Genomic DNA, 23378 nt, shown 5'->3' on the forward strand with positions numbered 1-23378 from the left:
CCTATCTCAACCCTGGGTTCCCTATTACCAGCTTTCCTGTTCCTTCCTGCCTTTCAGTCCCTGCCCCAGGGCTAGTGTGCCACTTTAGTCTTGTTTTGTTCCACAGGCCTGTTCAATCTGCGGTTGAAGGATAACCCTCAGGAGTGACCTCATTACTGAGCTGAAAGGGTGTCCAGGGGCCATACTCTCAGGTTTCTCCAGTCTCTGTCAGGTCATCAAGTCTGGTCTTTCTTTTTGAGTTAGAATTTTGTTCTACATTTTTCTCCAGCTCTGTCCAGGATTCTCTATTGTGATCCCTGTCAGAACAGTCAGTGATGGTAGCTGGGCACCACCTAGTATTACTGTACTCGGTCTGGTGGAGGCTGTGGTAGATGTAGTCCATTAGTCTTTTGGACTAATCTTTCCCTTCCATCTTTAGTTTTCTTCATTCTTTGCTCCCGAAGGTGTGAGGCCAGTGGAGTATCTTAGATGGCTGCTCACAGGCTTTTAAGGCCACAAATGCTACTCACCAAAGTAGAATGTAGAACATATTCTTTATAAACTATGTTATGCCAATTGAGCTAGATGTTCCCTGAGACCATGGTCCCCACAGCCTTCAGCCCAGCAATTTGGTCCCTCAGGGAGTTTGGCTGTGTCTATGGAACTACCATGATCTTGCCTTGTACAGGTTGTGCTCACTTCCCCTGTACTGTGTACAGTCTTACTCTTCACCAAAGTTTCCCCTTATTGACGGTATTTTTCCATCCCTACCCTTCCCCTCCCTGGTAACCATCAAAGATTGTTTCTTTTTGCATGTAAACTTTCTCATGAGTTTTTACAGTTGTGGTCTCATACAATATTTGTCTTTTTGTGATTGTCTTATTTCACTCAGCATAATGGCCTTCAGATTCATCCATGTTATGAGATGCTTCACAGATTCATCATTATTCTTTATCGTTGCATAATACTCCACTGTGTATGTTTCACAGTTTATTTATCCATTCATCTGTCGATGGGCATCTAGGTTGTTTCCATCTTTTTGCTACTGTGAACAATGCTACACTGAACATGGGTATGCATATGTCTATTCGTGTGATGACTCTGAAGGATATACTCCTAGGAATGGGATTGCTGTATCATATGGTATTTCCATTTCTAGCTTTCTAAGGAAACGCCATGTTGATTTCCAAAATGGTTGTATCATTTTGCATTCACACCAGCAGTGCATAGGATTTCCGGTCTCTCTACAGTCTCTCCAACATTTGTTATTTCCTGTTTTATTGATTCATGCCAGTAATACTGGGGTGAAATGGTATCTCACTGTGGTTTTGATTTGCATTTCACTAGTGGCTAGAGATCGTGAGTACTTCTTCACGTGTCTGTTGGACAACTGAACGTCTTCTTTGGTGAAGTGTCTGTTCATTTCCTTTGCCCTTTTTTAATTGGATAATTTGTCTTTTTGTTGTAGAGGTGTTGGATTTTCTTGTAGATTTTAGAGATCAGACCTTTTGTTAATATATTTTTATAGGTCATTCTACTCTAGACCCTCTTTAGTGGTAGACACTCGCACACAAAATACATATTTTCCAGTAACTCTTTTTTGGGCACTATATTAAATGTTTCTTTTAAAAATACCCATTTTAAAATATTAACTCAAGAATACAACTAACTCAACAATATAATTAATAACGCAATAAACATTAAGTGCAAAAAAAAAAAGTAAAAAGCCTCTATAAAATTGCATGCTGAACTGCTGCCACCTGCTGGCTCCTGACAAAATCTGAAGGCCAAGTGACTTAGGGACTTGGGCCCTACAGCCTTTACTTTGTCCACAGATAATATTTAGGTATGTGGAGCCCTGGTGGTGCAATGGTTAGAGCACTTGATACAATAAGGGTTGTACACCAGGCACAAGATTTGGTTGTACACCAGGCACAGGAAAGTGCCTCTCTGGGATCTGTGCATGTTTGCATTTACTCAAAGAAAAATTCAGACAGTCAAATGGATACAGAACAGCTGTTTTCTGCTACCAAAAAGTCAATGTCTAGTTAGTAGCCAAGACTCTCCACCTACCCCAACACAGAAGCTCAAAGAGTAGGCTGATTTCCTTGGTTGCTGATCAGAAAAAAAGGTATTAAAAGAAGTGTCATTTTCTTCTGTATCACAGGTGCAGAGCTTCTCAAAACTTGGTCACTGTACAACAAGCAAGATCATCTGTGGTGATTGATAATATGGAAGATTCTGGGCTATGACCAACCCTGACAGACTGAATCAATCTTTGAGACTGGTTACCCTATAACTTGCTTTTGTTTTAATGAAGAACGCCAAAGGATTCTGACGTACAAACAGTTTGAAAACCAAAGACAAAATCTGAACTAAACAGAAAATACACTAAAAAAACTCCAAACACAGTTCTTAAAAAATATATAAATAGAACCCTCCAAAAACTGATTAAGGAAAAAGATACAAGGTAAAAGTCAACAATCTTAACAGCATAATACATGTAGCTTTACTGCAACAAATTTTACAGCTTAACAGGAAATGATTTCCTAGCAAAATATATATATTACAAAATTATCCAAGAAACAGTATGAATAAACTAGTTACCATAGAATAAATAGGTGATTAGAGAACTACCATCTAAAAGAGTTAATAGCCCTGGTGGCGTAGTGGTTAAGAGCTCAGCTGCTAACATAAAGATCAGCAGTTAAATTCACCAGCAGCTCCTTGGAAACCCTATAAGGTAGTTCTACTCTGTTCTATAGGGTGGCTATGAGTTGGAACCAACTCAGTGGCAGCTAACACCACCACCACAAAAAAGAGCTTTATCTAACATATAAAGAAAAGATCATTCCAATCTTATTTAAATTATTCCAGCCCGCAGAAAAATAAGCTCCCCGATTCACTTAAGGAAGTCAGCAAAACTTTAGCCAAAATCTAATAGATACCAAAAACAAAACTATTATAGACTGATCTCATTTTGTGAACACAAATGCAAATATACTAAATAAAATGTCAGCAAATGGAATCCGGCACTATATCAAAAGAATAATATACTTTCATCAAAAAGAGCTTACCTAAGAATTTATGAAATTAAGGAATTTAAGAACTATATCAATCTAACTTATGACAGTGATAAATTAAGTAGAAACAGGAACAGAAGGAAACAACTTTAAAATAATAAAAGCTACTTACCAAAAGCCAAAAATATTTTAAGTAAAATTTAATAGCCATTATAATTAAAATCAAGAACTAAACAGGCATGTCTACAATTCCAATTATTATTAGGCACTGTCTCAGAGCGTCTATCTAGTAATTTCAAAAAGACAAAAATGAAATGATGGGGGAATGTTATTTCCATTTTTCATAAATATTTTGCAGATAAAGCAAGACCAGGCAATATTTCATTCTGTTGTACAGAGTTGTCATGAGTCAGAGTCTATCTAAAGAAACCACTGAATTATCAAATGATAATTTGATAATTTTATAGAACAGCTATTTATAGAAGAGCTTTTCTTTGATCAATAAGCACCTAGATAAAGGAAGAGCAAAAACTATTACTTCTTCTATAACAGAGACGGAAACTATAAAATACCCAAAAATAAATTTAAGAAAAAGAGCATAAGATCACCAGAAAACTTAAAAATTTACTTAAGGACTAAAGAAGATCTGAATAAATGGGAAGACATAGCATGGCTACTGGTGGCGAAAAAAGGCATAAAAATGCCAATTTTCCCAAAATTAATACAAATTCACCATCCTAGCAACAAACTGGAGACTACTGTCTTGAAAGTTTGAAGCAGGCTAACTTTGGATTTGGGGACATTAGGTTCTGCTGAGCACAGGGGTAACGAACTGTATTAAAAGAAAATAGGGATTCAGTGAAAGCCCACATATTGAGACCACAAACTCTTCCCCTGCTTAGATCCCAGACAGCAGGAGTCAGGCTTTATACCTCTCAGAGAAGAAACTGAAGGATTTCTCTCTGGTGACCTTTGGCAGCCCAGGAGACAAGACCTACAAAAACCAATATTCTAAGGCCAGGGATCCTCACTCAACCATACAGTGTCGACTATCATTTGGAGAAAAAAAAAAGTATATGGTAGGTCTTTTTTCCTAGAGTCTAATACATTTTTGTGGTTAAGTGCTACAGGTGCTAACCAAAAGGTCAGTGGTTTGAAACCTACCAGGCGCTCCTTAGAAACTCTATGGGGCAGCTCTACTGTGTGCTATAGGGGTCGCTATGAGTCAGAATCAACTCGATGACAATGGGTTTGGTTTTGGTTTAGACTATGTCTTTTCAACTAAATTGAAGGACTTTATAATCTAATTGCTAAATACATAATATTATGAAGTACCAAAAGAGTTCAGGGATAAGAATTATTAGAACTAGGAAAGAAGGCAACTTGTAGAAAAAACAGTAAATTAAAACAAATAAAACTTTTGTTGATGCACTTTCAAGAGACATCTAATCAAACATTCCTCCCAAAGAAGAAAAAACAAGACATTTATTGAAACTACTACTACCAGGCTTTACTGAAAATGTTTCCATAAAAGCAAATTATTTCCATTTTACTGAAAATTTTTTAAAGAAAAAAGAAAATGGTCAAAGAAATGAGATTTCATTGATGAATAAGGGTGAAAATTTTTAAAGGATACGTAGATGCCACTAATAAGCCAAATTGTTGTAAGTACATGATATAAAATGCTTTGAAATTATTCAGAGAACAAAGACCAAATGAGGCAGTTAATTTAAGTAGTCTGAATCATCTATTCAAAAAGCAGCAGGGTTATAAGAAAGATAAAGGAAGCACAATACACGCATTAGCTACTTATTTCTCTCTTTAATTTTGTCAAGACAACTTTATTTTCTTCTTCCCCACTGAAATTAACTAAGTAAGAGTACGATTCTAAAGATCACTACATAAAAACTTTGGGCAACTCTGATGGCAAACAATTATACAATTTATATCTTAGGGTCAAAATGTTTATTTCAGAAAAACAACACAACCTGTAGATTGACCAAGTCCTTGGCCTCTAGTCTGTAAACGTTATCTGCCAGCTAATTCAAAGGCTGGAATTGGGGAAATGCTACAACTAGTTAGAAGAAATAGCAAAAGAACTGTTATAAAAAATTCAAATTAATATCACCATTCATAGAATAACACAGAAATTTAGGTAATAGCATAATAAAGTGCTAGAAGGAGTCTTAGACATATTCTTATCCAACTGTCAAGCTTATTTTTGCCAAGGAGCCCTTCTTGTAAAAGAAATTTCATACTGCTGTAGAGCTGAATTCTACTGAAGTTAGCGGGTGGAGGGTAGACCTTCTCTGCCTGTGCAGTGGCCTCTGAGTTCAGCTCCAAGGAATCCTCTAGGGCCTAGGGGTTTTACAGACATCACTCTTGAGTTTCTTATGAAGACATGGGGCCCAAAAAGAGGAAGTCATTTGCCCAAGGTCACTTAACTAGTCTGTTCATGACACAGTGAGGTCTAAAACTATATAGACATAAAAGTACACCATAAAGAACTGCTACTAAAACAAACACTTCTGTCGATTCAAGAGACTGGAATGCCCCTGAGGGAGGAGATTGGGCTAGTTTTTCTTTTGCAGTTTTTTTTTTTTATATGAAAAATCTCAGATACATAGCAAAGTAGAGAGAATAATACAATCAAGCCCCATATAACCAACAACAGTTTTAACAATTATCAAGTCAGGATCAATCTTGTCATATCTATACTCAAACCTACATTATGAAGCAAATCCCAGTCATTCCATTTGTAAATATTTTGGTATATACCTCTAAAAGAACTTTTTCGAAACCCACAATGCCATTTTCCTATTTAACCAAACCAAACCCACTGCCGACGAGTTGATTCCAACTCGGCGATCCTACAGGGCAGAGTAGAACTACCCCATAAAGTTTCCAATGAGCACCTGGCGGATTCGAACTGCCCACCTCTTGGTTAGCAGCCGTAGCACTTAACCACTACGCCACCAGGGTTTCCTTCCTATTTAAAAGGAATAGTAATTCCTTAATAGCATCAAATCTTCCGTTAGTGTTCAAATTTTTAATTGCAGACACTGGTGTCAAAGATTGAATTGTGTCCCCCCAGAATATGTGACAACTTGAATTGTGTCCCCCCAGAATATGTGACAACTTAGGCCATGATTCCCAGCGTTGTGTGGTTATCCTCCATTTTGTGATTAATATAATTTTCCTATATGTTGTAAATCCTAATCTCTGCCTGTGGTTAATGAGGCAAGATCAGATTATGTTAAAGAGGATTAGGGTAGAATGTAATACCCTTGCTCAGGTTACATCCCTGATCCAATATAAAGGGAGTTTCCCTGGTGTGTGGCCTGCACCACCTTTTACCTTACAAAAGATAAAAAGAAAGAGAAGCCAGCTGAGAGGGAGGACCTTGTACCAAGAACGCAAAGCTGGTAGCAAAGCGGTCCTTTGGACCCAAGGTTCCTGCGCAGAGAAGCTCCTCGACCAGGGGAAGACTGATGACAAGGACCTTCCTCCAGAGCCGACAGAGAAAGCCTTCCCCTGGAGCTAACACCCTGAATTTGGACTTCTAGCCTACCTTACTGTGAGAGAATAAACGACTTTTTTCTGAAGCCATCCACTTGTGGTATTTCTGTTATAGCAGCACTAGATAACCAAGACAATTGGGTTTATCATAAAAGATATTTAGTTGATTGACTATTAGATTGCCTCTAATTTTTTTTTTTTTTTTTTAATGTTTAAGACCAAAGGATTCTATTTTCTCTAGAAAAGAATTCCTGGTGAGAAAGAATTTCTATCTCCCTATTCTTAACTTTATTTCATTTTTTCTTCTTAAAGAAATGGGGGAGGAGACTTAAAAAAAAAAAAAGCACTAAAACAAAAAACTGACCATCCTTCACCAAATGAGATAAAAGGCACCTTTCCTTCTTTAGGTTCTCCTTTCTCAGACTTTGTATTATTTACTTTTACCAAACAAAGAGATGTGCTAAAACCAATTCCTATACACGTGTGAAAGTCAAAAGTTAAATTTGCAGGAATTTTGCAAGTAGTTTCTTCAAAATGACCATGGTGGGAGCATTTAAACCATAGAAATTGGCAAATTCTACAAATCAGGGCTTTTTTTTTAATCCTAGAGAGCTTGTTTTTCAACATTTATCAGCATACCACTGAGGAAATAAATCTTCGTTTGTATGCTACTTAGTCCATACCTTTTGCTGTATAACAGCAAAAGTTTCAAATATAAACTAACTCAGTTTAATTTTAATCTTAAAGGAAGATACAACATTTAACACTCAGAATAAAAATTTAAGCTGATTTTTTAAAAATGTGTGTTCGGTCCAAATGGTACTTTGGTCTGCTAGGAGAATACTACATAGCATTTTTTATCCTACTAAGTTGTCTGTCTCTATCAGCCAGTAACAAGGTGAATCAGGAGGATATTGTGGCACTCTGGAACTAGGCCAGTTCAAGTGCAGGTATCACCACTTACTAGCTGTTTGACTTAGATAAGTTACTAACATCTCTGTGCCTCAGTTTCCTCATCTGTGAAATGCAGATAATAATACCATATGCCCCATAGGGTTGTTGTGAAGATTGAATAGTAAATACATATAAAGCATTTAGAATATTTCTTGATATGGCCTATGCAGCACTCAATAAAGGCTGGCTGGTATAACTATGATTTATTCTTGTATAGTTCAACTGCTCTTAAAGAAGGGGTAAGTGTGGCAACGGTCAGCCAGCATTTGTCTTTCATAAGGTGACAAGGCTTATACTAATAGTATCTCTATATACTAGCATAAAGCCTTCTACTTTTCAAGGCATCTTCACAGAACTTTAACTTTCCAAAAATGTTATCATTATATTCTTATTTTACATGAGGGAACTAAAGTCAAGGATACATGGAGAGTTCACTGTATCTTGTTTGACAGCTTTCAAATATTACCATGAAACAGTGATCTATATACTCATCTAGGCATCTAAAACGTATAACATATGATAAGTGCTACAGTGTATGTCACAGTGCCCTACAATAATAAACATGCTAAAATGAACTTACCTGGCAGGTCTAACTAAAATGCCCAGTGCCCCTTCTACTAATGACATATTCTCCCTAACAATGGGCACTGGAACCGCATCACATTTGCCACAAGATAATCCATGGGTGAGCAAAATGAGATTATGAACGTGGTACTACGAAAACTAAAAATTTCAGATCTACCATAATGTCTTCTGTTTTCCTGAGTCAGAGAAATTTTACTAGCAAACTTTACGGTACAACACATGCTGTTAATAGCCTCATTAAATAATAAAGATTAATTAAAGGAAAACTTTCATCCACACACACAGTATACATCAAAATCTATTTGGTAAGAGCAAAAAGAGCATAAATCTAAAATCCAACGCTTTCAAGTCCATTTCGATTCATAGCGACCCTGAAGGACAGAGTAGACCTGTCCCAAAGGGTTTCCAAGGAGCCGCTGGTGGATTCGAACCGCACAACATTCGATTAGCTCTTAAACACTGTGCCATCAGGGTTCCATTTTAGTAAAGAGCATAGCCAAAAATAAACATGTATGTTCTATTACTTTAGCTGGCTTATACACATCTTTGGATCAAATGGTAATTTAAAGTAGTGCATCCTTTTAACGACAACAAAAAAGAAACTGAGACTTAAGGGGACGAAAGATCAGGTCCAATTGCCTCTATTCCAGCAAGAAAAAGAATTTGCCCACTGATTTGCTTAGGTGTTTGGAGCCACCTGGAGAAAGATTTATCATTACCAGGAAAAAGAGATAATAAGAGGAAGATCCTATCAAGAATGCAAGGTTAACTCCAGAGAGTAAGAACAAGCTCTTATCCATTCAACAAACATACTGATCAAGCCTTCTGCTGGATGCTAAAATTTAAGAAAAACGTAGCCTAGAGCAGAGATTGACAATCTACAGCCCATGAGCCAAATCCAACCCACTATCAGGTTTTGTAAATCTGATGCAAGAGAACTTTAAAGTTAAACTTTAAAGTGTTAAAATGCAAAGATGTCACCCTGAAGACTAAAGGGCACCTGACCCAAGCCATGGTGTTTCAATCACCTCATATGCATGCTAAAGCTGGGCAATGAAAAAGAAAGACTGAAGAAGAACTGACGCCTTTGAATTATGGTGTTGGTGATGAATACTGAATATATATATCGGGGACTGCCAGAAGAACTGACAAATCTGTCTTGGAAGCAGTATAGGCAGAATGCTCCGTAGAAGCAAGGATGGCAAGACTTCATCTCACATACTTTGGACATGTTATCAGGAGGGGTCAGTTCCTGGAGAAGGACATCATGCTTGGTAGAGGGTCAGAGAAAAAGAGGAAGGCCCTCCATGAGATGGACTGACAAGGTGGCCACAACACTGGGCTCAAACATAACGATTGTGAGGATGGCGCAGGACTGTGCAGTGCTTCGTTCTGTTGTACACAGGGTCACTATGATTCGGAACAGGCTCAATGGTGCCTAACAACATCATCAATTTTTGTAAATAGTTTATTGGAACACAGTTATGACCATTTGTCTATGTATTATATCTACGGCTACTTTCACACTACAAAAGCAAAACTGAGTAGTTTGACATCTAGTCAGCAAAGCATAAAATATGTGCTCTCTAACCCTATGTAGAAAAAATTCACAGCCCATACAGAATTGAGAATCAAACAAAGAACAAAAGTGGCCTAGTAGTTAAGAGCTACAGCTGCTAACCAAAAGGTCTGCAGTTCAAATCCACCAAGTGCTCCTTGGAAACTCTATGGGGCAGTTCTACTCTGTCCTATAGAATAGGGTTGCTATGAGTCGGAAAAGACCCAACTGCAACAGGTTTGGTTTTTTCTTTTTTGGAGGGGGAGCAGAAAGATGTCAAGGCAAACATCCTAGATGAAGAAATGGTTAAGTGGGCCTGAAGTGACAGAAAGAGGGAGTGCGTTCCAGGTTAAATTAATCACCTGGGAAAAGGCCCAAAGGCAACAGGGTACAGGGCACGCGTCAGGAGCCATCAACACTTTGGAATTGCTGTACTATAGTGTCCAAGTACGGAAAGAAATGAAAGAAAAGGTTGGAAAGAGAGACATTATAAACTGTATATGCCAAGATGAAGCTTGTATTTTAACAATATATGTCATTTTCTTCATACACTTGCCAAAAAAGAAAGAATGAAAGGAAAAAACAGCCTCTGGAAGGAAAAAAGGAACAAATAAACTGCAGAGAGTATGAGTACTGGACACTGGACAGGCAGAGGATGGGGTTCAGGAGATTTCTCTCAATACCTTCTTTAGTGTGTGTGTGTGTGTGTGTGTGTGTGTGTGTTGTTGTGTCGATTCTAACTCATGGTGACCCATAGGACAGAAGATAACTGCCCCATTTGTTTTCCCAGGCAGCAGTCTTTATGAACCACCAACCTTTCAGTTAGCAGCCAAGCGCTTAACCATCGCACCACCAGGGCTCCTTCTGAGGAGCACTATTACAATATAAATATATAAATTGAAATACGCTCAAAATGCAAGAGAAATGTTTGCATTACAAAATACTAGACAGGAATTTTTTTAAAAAATACTGACTTCATAAGCTCACGATGCAAATTGATTATACAGCACATGAATGTATTGCCTATTCTAAAAATTACATATTAAAAAGTTTGGATTTTTTCAAAAAGGAAATGTTAAAGAAATTTAAGCAGAAAGGAGGAAGATTAGACAGGCAAATTAGACAGAATGCTCAGTAGATACAATGTAGAAGAGGTCTGGCAGGAGCAGAGAGTAGTTAGGATGCTATTAACAGACTACTGACTGTTTAAAGCAAATATTAACAATGTATTGTGGAGTTTACAATATATGAAGAAGTGAAATACATTTTAAAAAATAGCTCAAAAGCCAAGAGGGGAGATAAAAGAAATTTTACAAGGTAAGGTTCTTATACTGATAGGTAGTATAATAGTAATTAAAATTAGGGCGTGATAAATTAAGAATGGATGCTACGATCTACACATTTATATTTAAAAAGAATATAAACAAGTTTAGATAAAAAGTCAAAAAAGAAAACTAAATGGAATCTTAAAAAAAAAAAAAAAGCAGGAACTGAGACACAAAGGAACACGGAATAGATGGAACAAATTGAGAAGATTAAGATGGTAATATAAATCCAATGATATCAGTAATTACATTAAAGATAAATGATTTATGCCCTTCAATTAAAAGACAAAAGATTGTCACACTGGATTAAAAACAAGACCCAAATATATGCTCTTTACAAGAGAAACACACTAAACACATAACATCACTGAGTGGTGGCTGAAAGGAAAAGGATGGAAAAAAACAAACGCTAATTTTTTAAAAAGCCAGTATGACTAGATTTATATCAGGCAAAGTATATTTCAAGACAAAAAGTATTCCCAGAGATAAAGAGGGACATTTCATAATGTTAAAAGGATCAACTATGGCAGACAAAACAATCCTAAATGTTTGCATCTAATTAACACAGTTAAAAACACACGAAGCAAAAATTAGAAGAAAAAATAGACAAATCCACTATCATAGTTGGGAATAAGACTCACACAGGAAAAGCCAACCTGAAGAGTTATATCACTACTGACATAAAACACATTACAGTGGTTGCCCATTAGTGGAAGTGGAGGAAAATAAACTAAGTGTAAATAACAGGAAAAAAAAGGAATAATTAAAATTAAACTAAACAAAAATAGAGCCTTAATATAGACTAATGATAGCATTCCATATCCTAGCTGTATACTCAACTCTCTGAACCTCAGATTCAAAGGGAAAAATTAAAGATCAATTTTACAGGAAAATTCTATTGCTCTATTTTTTCTTACCAGCATCACTTTTAAATTCATAATTCTTCCAAGGTTATCAATGTAGTAGACGCTGTCTTGGTGCCAGGAATCACAGTGTAGGTAATTATACATCCCAAAAGCATGCATGTGTTCCAGTGTATACTGATCATCTCGAAGTTTTACTTCTGCCACAGCTGAAATGTAAGAAAAATAAACATCAAGAGTTTTACCTCAGGTTGTTTCTGCAGAATTACCTACAAGGCTAAAGAAACCACAGAACGCCAACACACAAAAGCCTTCAGTGCATTCATTTTATCACGCACTCAACAATCATTTCTGGGTACCTAGCAGGCACTGTGTGGAGGATAAACTGAGTAAAACTGATATGGGTCTGCCCTTATAGAGCTTAAACTCTAATGGCCATAGGAGATAGGACTTTTCAGGTCATAACCTTCTTTTCCCTTTTAGTTAAGCTTTCCCTAAAATTATGAATAAACACAATAACTCTTAGAATGAAGGATTTCTTTTCTTCTGGGCAAAAATAAAGCCCACTTTATAAAGGGTCTTTATACTTCTTAGTGGAAGCCCTGATGGCATAGTGGTTAAGTGCTACAGCCACTAACCAAAAGGCTGGCAGTTCAAATTCACCAGGAGCTCCCTGGGAATCCTGTGGGGCAGTTCTGCTCCGTCCTACAGGGTCACTACAGGTCGGAATCAACTCAATGGCAATGGGTTTGGGGGCTTTTTGTATTTCTTAAGAATTTTACCTCTACTATCTCATTCTTGGAAACCCTGGTGGCGTAGTGGTTAAGTGTTTCAGCTGCTAACCAAAAGGTCGGCAGTTCAAATCCACCAGGCGCTCCTTGGGAACTCTATGGGGCAGTTCTACTCTGTCCTATAAGGTTGCTACAAGTCGGAATCGACTCAACGGGTTTTTCGTATCTCATTCATTCTTCTCACATATTAAGAAACAGAGGATGTGGTTTATTGTCTTGTTAATCCAAATGGTGACTTCTCCAATGTTACAGCACATCTTTCTCAAGGATACAGAACAAAGTAATATCATAGCTAGAATAGGAAAGGTCTCTGAAAGGTTGGCTGTTTGAACCCACCAGCCAGTCCAAGGTAGAAAGATGTGGAAGTCTGCTTCCATAAAGATTACAGTCTTGGAAACCCTATAGGGCAGTTCCGTTCTGTCCTATAAAATCGACTCAGTGGCAATGGGTTTGGTAGTTTGGTCTGACTTACAGAACAGTACCCCTTCTACTATAGCAAGTTGCTTCTCATCTGCCAAATGTGTTCCCTGCCTTCTATTTTTCCTGTCCTTCCACTCAGAGGAAATCCTGGTGGTGTAGTGGTTAAGAGCTATGGCTGCTAACCAAAAGGTCGGCAGTTTGAATCCATGAGGCACTCCTTGGAAACTCTATGGGGCAGCTCTATTCTGACCCACGGGGTCACTATGAGTTCAAATTGACTTGATGGCAATGGGTTTGGTTTGGTTTTGGTTCCATTCAGATAGCAACCCTTATAGCTCAGAACTGCTATTCATAAGGTTTTCACTGGCTAATTCTTTTCAGAAGTAGACTGCTGGGTCCTTCTTCCTAGTCTGTCTTAGTCTGGAAGCTCAGCTGAAACCTGTCCTCTATGGGCGACCCAGATAGTATCTGAATACCGGTGGCATAGCTTCCAGCATCACAGCAAAACACAAGCCCCCACACTATGACAAACCAACAGACTCAAAGTGAGAAAAAACAGCTGCAAATATCCATTAATAATCGGAACCTGGAATGTACAAAGTATGAATCTAGGAAAACTGGAAATCATCAAAAATGAAAATGGAACGTATAAACATCGATATCCTAGGCATTAGTGAGCTGAAATGGACTGGTATTGGCCATTCTGAATCAGACAATCATATAGTCTACTATGCTGGGAATGACAACTTGAAGAGGAATCGTGTTGCATTCATTTCAAGATCTATTGTGAAGTACAACGCTGTCAGTGATAGGATAATATCCATACGCCTAAAAGGAAGACAAGTTAATACAACTATTATTCAAATTTACGCATCAACCACTAGGGCCAGAGCTGAAGAAATAGAAGATTTTGATTTTTTTTTTTAAAAGGAAGACAAGTTAATACAACTATTATTCAAATTTACGCATCAACCACTAGGGCCAGAGCTGAAGAAATAGAAGATTTTGATCAGCTGCTGCAGTCTGAAATTGATCGAACATGCAATCAAGATGTATTGATAATTACTGGCAATTAGAATGTGAAAGTTGGAAGCAAAGAAGAAGGATCAGTAGTTGGAAAATATGGCCTTGGTGATAGAAACAATGCTGGAGATCGAAAGATAGGATTTCGCAAGACCAACGACTTCTTCATGGCAAATACCTTCTTTCACCAACATAAACGGCGACTATACACATGGACCTCGCCCGATGGAACACACATGAATCAAATTGACTACATCTATGGAAAAAGACAATGGAAAAGCTCAATATCATCAGTCAGAACATGACCGTCAACTGCTCATATGCAAGTTCAAGCTGAAACTGAAGAAAATCAGACCAAGTCCACGAGAGCCAAAATATGACCTTGAATATATCCCAAATGAATTTAGAGACCATCTCAAGAATAGATTTGATGCATTGAACACTAGTGACTGAAGACCAGACAAGTTGTGGAATGACATCAAGGGCATCATACATGAAGAAAGCAAGAGGTCATTGAAAAGACAGAAAAGAAAGAAAAGACCAAGATGGATGTCAGAGGAGACTCTGAAACTTGCTCTTGAGCATTGAGCAGCTAAAGCAAAAGGAAGAACTGATGAAGTAAAAGAATTGAACAGAAGATTTCAAAGGGCCTCTCAAGAAAAGTATTATACTGACACGTGCAAAGTGCTGGAGATGAAAAACCAAAAGGGAAGAACACACTTGGCGTTTCTCAAGCTGAAAGAACTGAAGAAAAAACTCAAGCCTCGAGTTGCAATAGTGAAGGATTCTATGGGGAAAATATTAAATGATACAAGAAGCATCAAAAGAAGATGGAAGGAATACAGTCATTATACCAAAAAGAATTAGTCGCTATTCAACCATTTCACGAGGTGGTATATTAAGAACCGATGGTACTGAAGGAAGAAGTCCAAGCTGCTCTGAAGGCATTGGCGAAAAACAAGGCTCCAGGAATTGATGGAATATCAATTGAGATGTTTCCACAAACAGATGCAGCACTGGAGGTGCTCACTCGTCTATGCCAAGAAATATGGAAGACAGCTTCCTGGTCAGCTGACTGGAAAAGACCCATATTTATGCCTATTCCCAAGAAAGGTGATCCAACCAAATGTGGAAATTATAGAACAATATCACTAATATCACATGCAAGCAAAATTTTGCTGAAGATCATTCAAAAACGGCTGCAGCAGTATATCGACAGGGAACTGCCAGAAATTCAGGCCAGTTTCAGAAGAGGATGTGGAACCAAGGATATTATTGCTGTGTCAGATGGATCCTGGCTAAAAGCAGAGAATACCAGAATGATGTTTACCTGTGTTTTATTGACCATGCAAAGGCATTCGACTGTGTGGATCATAACAAACTATGGATAACACTGCGAAGAATGGGAATTCCAGAACACTTCATTGTGCTCGTGAGGAACCTTAACATAGATCAAGAGGCAGCTGTTTGGACAGAACAAGGGAATACTGACTGGTTTAAAGTCAGGAAAGGTATGCGTCAGGGTTGTGTTCTTTCACCATTCCTTTTAATCTGTATGCTGAACGAATAATACGAGAAGGTGGAAGAAGAACAGGGCATCAGGATTGGTGGAAGACTCCTTAAGAACCTACGTTATGCAGATGACACAACCTTGCTTGCTGAAAGTGAAGAGGACTGGAAGCACTTATTAATGAAGATCAAAGACCACAGCCTTCAGTATGGATTAAGACTCAACATAAAGAAAACAAAAATCCTCACAACTGGACCAATGAGCAACATCCTGATAAATGGAGAAAAGACTGAAGTTGTCAAGGATTTCATTTTACTTAGATCCACAATCAACAGCCATGGAAGCAGCAGTCAAGAAATCAAAAGATGCACTGCATTGGGGAAATCTGCTACAAAGGACCTCTTCAAAGTGTTGAAGAGCAAAGATGTCACCTTGAAGACTAAGGTGTGCCTGACCCAAGCCATGGTATTTTCAATCGCATCATATGCATGTGAAAGCTGGACAATGAATAAGGAAGACCGAAGAAGGCTTGAAGCCTTTGAATTGTGGTGCTGGCGAAGAATATTGAATATACCATGGACTGCCAAAAGAACGAACAAATCTGTCTTGGAAGAAGTGCGGCAAGAATGCTCCTTAGAGGCAAGGCTGGCTAGACTGCGTCTGTACATACTTTGGACATGTTGTCAGGAGGAATCAGTCCCTGGAGAAGGACATCATGCTTGGCAGAGTACTGGGTCAGCGGAAAAGAGGAAGACCCTCAACAAGGTGGACTGACACAGTGGCTGCAACAATGAGCTCAAGCATAACAACGATTTTAAGGATGGCTCAGGACAGGGCAGTGTTTCGTTCTGTTGTGCACAGGGTCACTATGAGTTGGAACCGACTCGACGGCACCTAACAACAACAACATAGGTCAGGACTGCCATGAAGTAGAATTAATTTCTACCCTAACAGGAAATATATATGTGAATCACACTGGACCAATACCTTGCCTTAATATAAAGCTCACCTTACTGTATTCTGATCACAACTATTTTCTCCTTTTCCCAGGAGAATTCCCTGTTCCTGCCTCCATTGCCTGCCTCCATAAGTCCTGGCTGACTTGATATTCATTCATTTATTCAACAAATATTTCAACAGGCACCAAAGATACAACAGTGAACAAAGAACACAGAAATACTTTCCTGGTGCTTATAATCCAGTGAGGACATGGACATTAGCCAAATAATCACACAAATATATAATTAAAAATTGTGGTAAGTGCTATAAAGAAAAACTATGGGTACCATGAGAACACATAACTTAGGGAGCTGGTCTACTTACAGGGATTAAGGAAAGCTTTTCAAAGTTTCATCCAATATACAAAGGATAAGGAAGAGTTAAGAAGAAATATACCTAAACTCCCCTACCTATTCCAGGCAGAAGGAAAAGCAGGCAAAAGTAGGAAGAAAAACTCATGTTCAAGAAACCAAAACAAGGCCAGTCTGGCTGAAATGCAGAGTAAGGAGAATTGTATAAGAAAAAGCTGTAGAAAAATGTGGCTAAGAGAATGGGGCAGGAGTTGGGTCATTAAAAGCCTTGTTTTTATTTTCTTTGCTGATAAAGCAGTAAGAAACCATTTAAGAGTTTTAAGCAGGAGGGTAAAACTCAGATTTAAACTTATAAAATAATTCTTATGACTATTTTATACCATGGAAACAGAGTAAAGCAGAGCAGGGCAAAATCCACGAAGATCCATTAGGAAGCCGCAGTCCTAGGTAAAGGATGACTGAAGTCTGAAGACATTTTAAATGTAAAATCATTGTAATTTTACAGTGGATTTCATGGAAGTTGAAATTGTCAAAATATAACTCCAGAAAGTGTTTATAAATGAGCAGTTTTACACACTCCACTATTCAGGAGAAAAACAACGATCAACTCTTGGTTTTCTAGCACCACTGTGTGGATGAAATTATACACTGCAGGAAATACACATGGTCACATCATAACGCAACGTGTAATATTTGGACAAGCCCACGGCTGTGGAGTCAATTCCGACTCACAGCAACCCTACAGGGCAGAGCAGAACTGCCCCATAGGGGTTCCAAGGAGTGGCTGGTAGATTCAAACTGCCAACCTTTTGGTTAGCAGCCAACCTCTTTACCACTGTACCACCACGACTCCAATATTCAAACAGATACAACAAACCTACTTTCTTCATATTTGTGCCAATGATTCCTGGGCAATGGTGAACCAGCCAGAGACTTCTTAGCCATTTGCCTTATTACGCCTTACCTCTGAACAAATGAATCTAGAAAACTCTACTTAGGAGACCACGATATAGTAGGACTTACCCAGAAAAAACCCAGTGCCGTCGAGTCAATTCCGACTCATAGCGACCCTACAGGACAGAGTAGAACTGCCCCCATAGGGTTTCCAAGGAGCGCCTGGTGGATTTGAACCGCCAATCCTTTGGTTAGCAGCCGTAGCACTTAACCACTACACCACCAGGGTTTCCATAGTAGGGCTTAGGACGTTGCATTCCCACAAGATAATGTATATGTATATGTTATCAGAACACATAAATGCACATAAGGTGTTTTGCACGCTTACTATTTTGCAATAGCTCTGTTTAAGTGAACAAAAAAAGGCTTTCTCTCTGGCTTCAAACAAGAAAGGAAAAGTTATAATTGTTTTACCATGTCAATCATTTTGAGTACAAAAGGGGGAGGCAGAGCAACTTAAAGGAGAAAAGCAGTGTCCAGAATTTGACAAAGGTTGTTGTTGTTGTTAGGTGCTGTCAAGTTGGTTCCGACTCATAGACACCCTGTGCAAAACAGAACAAAACACTGCCCGGTCCTGCACCACCCTTACAATCATAGTTATGCTCGAGCTTATTATTGTAGCCACCGTGTCAATCCACCTTGTTGAGGGTCTTCCTCCTTTCCACTGGCCCTCTACTTTGCCAAGCATGATGTCCCTCTCCAAGGACTGATTCCTCCTGACAACATGTCCAAAGTGTGTACGGTGCAGTCTCGCCATCCCTGCTCCTAAGAAGCATTCTGGTTGCACTTCTTTCAAGACTGATTTGTTCGTTCTTTTGGCAGTCCATGGTATATTCGATTATTCTTTGCCAACACCACAATTCAAAGGCATCAATTCTTCTTCAGTCTTCCTTACTCATTGTCCAGCTTTCACATGCACATGATGCAATTGAAAATAACATGGCTTGGGTCAGGCATACCTTAGTCTTCAAAGTGACGTCTTTGCTTTTCAACACTTTAAAGAGGTCCTGTGTGGCAGATTTACCCAAATGCAATGCATTGTTTGATCTCTTGACTGCTGCTTCCATGGCTGTTGATTGTGGATCCAAGTAAAATGAAATCCTTGACAACTTCGATCTTTTCTCTATTTATCATGATATTGCTTATTGGTCCAATTGTGAGGATTTTTGTTTTCTTTATGTTAAGGTGCAATCCATACTGAAGGCTGTGGTCTTTGATCTTCATTAGTAAGTGCTTCAAGTCATCCTCACTTTCAGCAAGCAAGGTTGTATCATCTGCATAACGCAGGTTGTTAATGAGTCTTCTTCCAATCCTGACGCCCCATTCTTCTTCATATAGTCCAGCTTCTCGAATTTGCTCAGCATACAGATTGAATAGGTATGGTCAAATGATGCAACCTGATGCGCAACTTTCCTGACTTTAAACCAATCAGTATCCCCTTGTTCTGTCCGAACAACTGCCTCTTGATCTATGTAAAGGTTTCTCATGAGCACAATCAGGTGTTCTGGAATTCTCATTCTTTCAAATTATTCATAATTTGTTATGATGCACACAGTCGAATGCCTTTGCACAGTCAATGAAACACAGGTAAACATCCTTCTGGTATTCGCTGCTTTCAGCCAGGATGCATCTGACATCAGCAATGATATCCCTGGTTCCATGTCCTCTTCTGAAACCAGCCTGAATTTTTGGCAGTTCCCTGTCGATACACTGCTGCAGCCGTTTTCGAATGATCTTCAGCAAAATTTTGCTTGCATGCGATATTAATGATAATGTTCCATAATTTCCTCATTTGGTTGGATCACCTTTCTTGGGAATAGGCGTAAATATGGATCTCCTCCAGTCAGCTGGCCAGGAAGCTGTCTTCCATATTTCTTGGCATAGACGAGTAAGCACCTCCAGCGCTGCATCTGTTTGTGGAAACATCTCAATTGATATTCCATCAATTCCTGGAGCCTTGTTTTCCACCAATCCCTTTAGAGCAGCCGGGACTTCTTCCTTTAGTACCATCAGTTCCTGATCTTGAAATGGTTGAACACTGGCTAATTCTTTTTGGAATAATGACTCTGTGTATTCCTTCCATCTTCTTTCAATGCTTCCTGTGTCGTTTAATATATTCCCCAGAGAATCCTTCACTATGGCAACTCAAGGCTTGAATTTCTTCCTCAGTTCTTTCAGCTTGAGAAATGACGAGTGTGCTCTTCCCTTTTGGTTTTCTATCTCCAGCTCTTTGCACACGTCATTGTAATTCTCTGTCTTCTTGAGCCACCCTTTGAAATCTTCTGTGCAATTCTTTTACTTCATCATTTCTCCCTTTCGCTTTAGTTGCTTGACGTTCAAGAGCAAGTTTCAGAGTCTCCTCTGACATCCATCTTGGTCTTTTCTTTCTTTCCTGTCTTTTCAACGACCTCTTGCTTTCTTCATGTATGATGCCCTTGATGTCATTCCACAACTTGTCTGGTCTTCAGTCACTAGTGTTCAATGCATCAAATCTATTCTTGAGACGGTCTCTAAATTCAGGTGGCATATATTCAAGGTCGTATTTTGGCTCTCGTGGACTTGCTCGGATTTTCTTCAGTTTCAGCTTTAACTTGCATATGAGCAATTGATGGTCTGTTCCACAGTCAGCCCCTGGCCTTGTTCTGACTGATGATATTGAGCTTTTCCATTGTTTCTTTCCACAGATGTAGTCAGTTTGATTCATGTGTGTTCCATCGGGCGAGGTCCATATGTATAGTCGCCGTTTATGTTGGTGAAAAAAGGTATTTGCAATGAAGAAGTCGTTGGTCTTGCAAAATTTTATCATTCGATCTCCAGCATTGTTTCAATCACCAAGGCCATATTTTCCAACTACTGATCCTTCTTCTTTGCTTCCAACTTTCACATTCCAATCACTAGTAATTGCCAACGCATCCTGACTGCACATTCAATCAATTTCAGACTGCAGCATCTGATAAAAATCTTGTATTTCTTCATCTTTGGCCTTAGTGGTTGGTGTGTCAATTTGAATAACAGTCGTATTAACCAGTCTTCCTTGTAGGCGTATGACAGACAACCCCACGTGTCTGCCAGTTTGTCATACTGTGGGGGCTTACATGTTGCTGTGATGCTGGAAACTATGCCACCAGTATTCAGATACCAGCAGGGTCATCCATGGAGGACAGGTTTCAGGTGAGCTTCCAGACTAAGAGAGATTAGGACAAAGGACCTGGCAGTCTACTTCTGAAAAGCATTAGCCAGTGAAAACCTTATAAATAGCAGCGGAACACTGTCTAATGGAGGGTTAACCACTAAGAAAGGGGGTTGAGGACAGAGGAGCTCAAATCTCTGCCTGACTCACTGGGACAGTTGAAGAAGAGGAACGTAAAGAGGTCTGAGAAACTGGTGCAGTTGATATTTTATTATTTAATGTTATCTTGCATTGAAAATAAAAGAGCTTTACTGAAAGATCCTTCTTAGTCTTTTAAAAAGAACTTAGGACTTGACTAAAAGGGAATCTTCCTAAGTGTTACCTAAAATCCTTCCAAACACATACGCAACCTCAGAAACCTAGTTTTTTTCATTCACAAAATATTTTTAGCAAGTCTACTATGTGCCAGATACTGTACTTGGCGTTGGTTGAGAGGCACGGTCTCTGTACTAAAGGTGCTAACAAAGGTATTCATTACTGCTTCCTGTCCTTTCAAAATACACTGTTATGTTAAACCATGTGAAATTGATCATAGAAAACTCTTCTGACAGGACTTAAATATGGTTCATTCTAATACTTATGTATGCAAAGTACTCTAGTAAGAAAAAAGGGAGACGGAGGTAAAGAACATTAACTTTACCAGGTATTTTCTAGAAGTTGTCTTCTTTTCATCTAGTTGCTGAGCTTGCTATTTGCAAATGAAGATGTTAAAAAATAAGAGTACAAGTTTGCATAACAAGTCCTGAAGCAGGACATGTGGAACAGAGACAAGGCCAGAGAGTTTGGAGCGCTGCCCCCACTAAACTCTTTTATACAATGCCTCTGGAAGCACTTTTCAGGATCTGTAACACATTTCCCATATTTTCCTCCATAAGAGTAGATATGAGTTTTATGGTAAACTCTATGTAACATAGTTACGTGGTTCATCCCTCCCTCAACTCTTAACTACAGCCTAAATTTTCACCAGCTACAACCCTAACACACACCTTTCCTGATTTTAAACCATGCAGTACCCCTTTGTTGTGTTCAAACAACTGCCTCTTGCTCCATGTACAAGTTCCACATGAGCACAATTAAGTGTTCTAGAATTCCCATTCTTCACAATTGTATCCATAATTTGTTATGATCCACACAGTTAAATGCCATTGCATAATCAATATAACACAGGCAAACATCTTTCTCATATTCTCAACTTTCAGCCAAGATCCATCTGACATCAGTAATATCCTTCATTCCACGTCCTCTTCTGAATCCAGCTTGAATTTCTGATAGTTCACTGTCGATATACTGCTGCAACCATTTTTTAATTATCTTTAGAATAATTTTACGTGCATGTGGTATTAATGATATTGTTCAATAATTTCCTCATTCCATTGGATCATCTTTCTTTGGAATGGGCACACATATGGATCTCTTTCAGTTGGATGCCCAGGGAGCTGTCTTCCAAATTTCTTGGCACGGATGAGTGAACACTTCCGGCATTTCATTTGTTTGTTGAAATATCTCAACTGGTATTCCATCAATTCCTGAAGCCTTGTTTTTCACCAAAGCCTTCAGTGCAGCTTGGACTTCTTCCTTCAGTACCATCAGTTCTTGATCATACGCTTGGTTGAACGCTGACCAATTCTTTTTGGTACAGTAACTCTGTATATCCTTCCATGTTCTTTTGATGTTTCCTGCATTATTCAATTTTTTTCAATACTGCAACTCTAGGCTTGAATTTTTCTTCAGTTCTTTAAGCTTGAGAAAGGCAGAGGAAGCTATGCCACCAGTATTTCAAATACCAACAGGGTCACCCACAGTGGACAGGTTTCAACGGAGCTGCCAGACAAAGGCAGACTTACCAATTGTATGATGCACAAAACAAAACACAGAGTTGTAAATGCAGCTTGTCGTAACTTGATTACATTCTAAGGCAGGGACTACCTGTAAAAGATCACTAAGAAATGCAAAAAAGAAAAGTATGCCTGTGCTAAAGAATACGACATATATAATTTGGCAACACTGGTAACAAACAAAAAACGAGTGTGTGGTGACATATGTCTACATACAGGCATACATGCATACAGGAAGGTACAGATACAGATGTGTGTGAAAAGACAGAAGTATCTGTATGTACATACAGGTATGTGTGTACACGCATATATATCCCCAGAGGACACAGTTACAAATACTTCTCAGGCATAACCAAACGCCTGGGATATTGGTTTTCAGGGATTGAAGGCTTAGGACCTTAGTCTCATGGACAACTCAATTGGCATAATATAGTTCACAAAGTTCATGTCTACATCCTAGTGAGGAGAACAGTGTCTGTGGTCTTAAAAGCTTGCAAACACCCATCTAAGATATCCTGCGTACTTGCCCTTTCTCTTCC

The 23378-nt window shown here is 38.7% G+C and overlaps 1 protein-coding gene across 2 annotated transcripts in view; it reads right to left on the bottom strand.

Moving 5' to 3' along the window:
• NUDCD1 (NudC domain containing 1) overlaps positions 1-23378 on the bottom strand; it is an 87751-nt gene that overhangs the window by 59331 nt on the left and 5042 nt on the right. For both annotated transcript variants that reach the window (XM_023545947.2, XM_003408438.4), the window contains exon 2: positions 11861-12015. In XM_023545947.2, coding sequence (XP_023401715.1) covers positions 11861-12015 — 155 coding nt within the window. The remainder of the gene's footprint in view (positions 1-11860; positions 12016-23378) is intronic.

The sequence above is a fragment of the Loxodonta africana genome, chromosome 14 (assembly GCF_030014295.1).
Source record: "Loxodonta africana isolate mLoxAfr1 chromosome 14, mLoxAfr1.hap2, whole genome shotgun sequence".
Taxonomy (NCBI): Eukaryota; Metazoa; Chordata; class Mammalia; order Proboscidea; family Elephantidae; genus Loxodonta; species Loxodonta africana.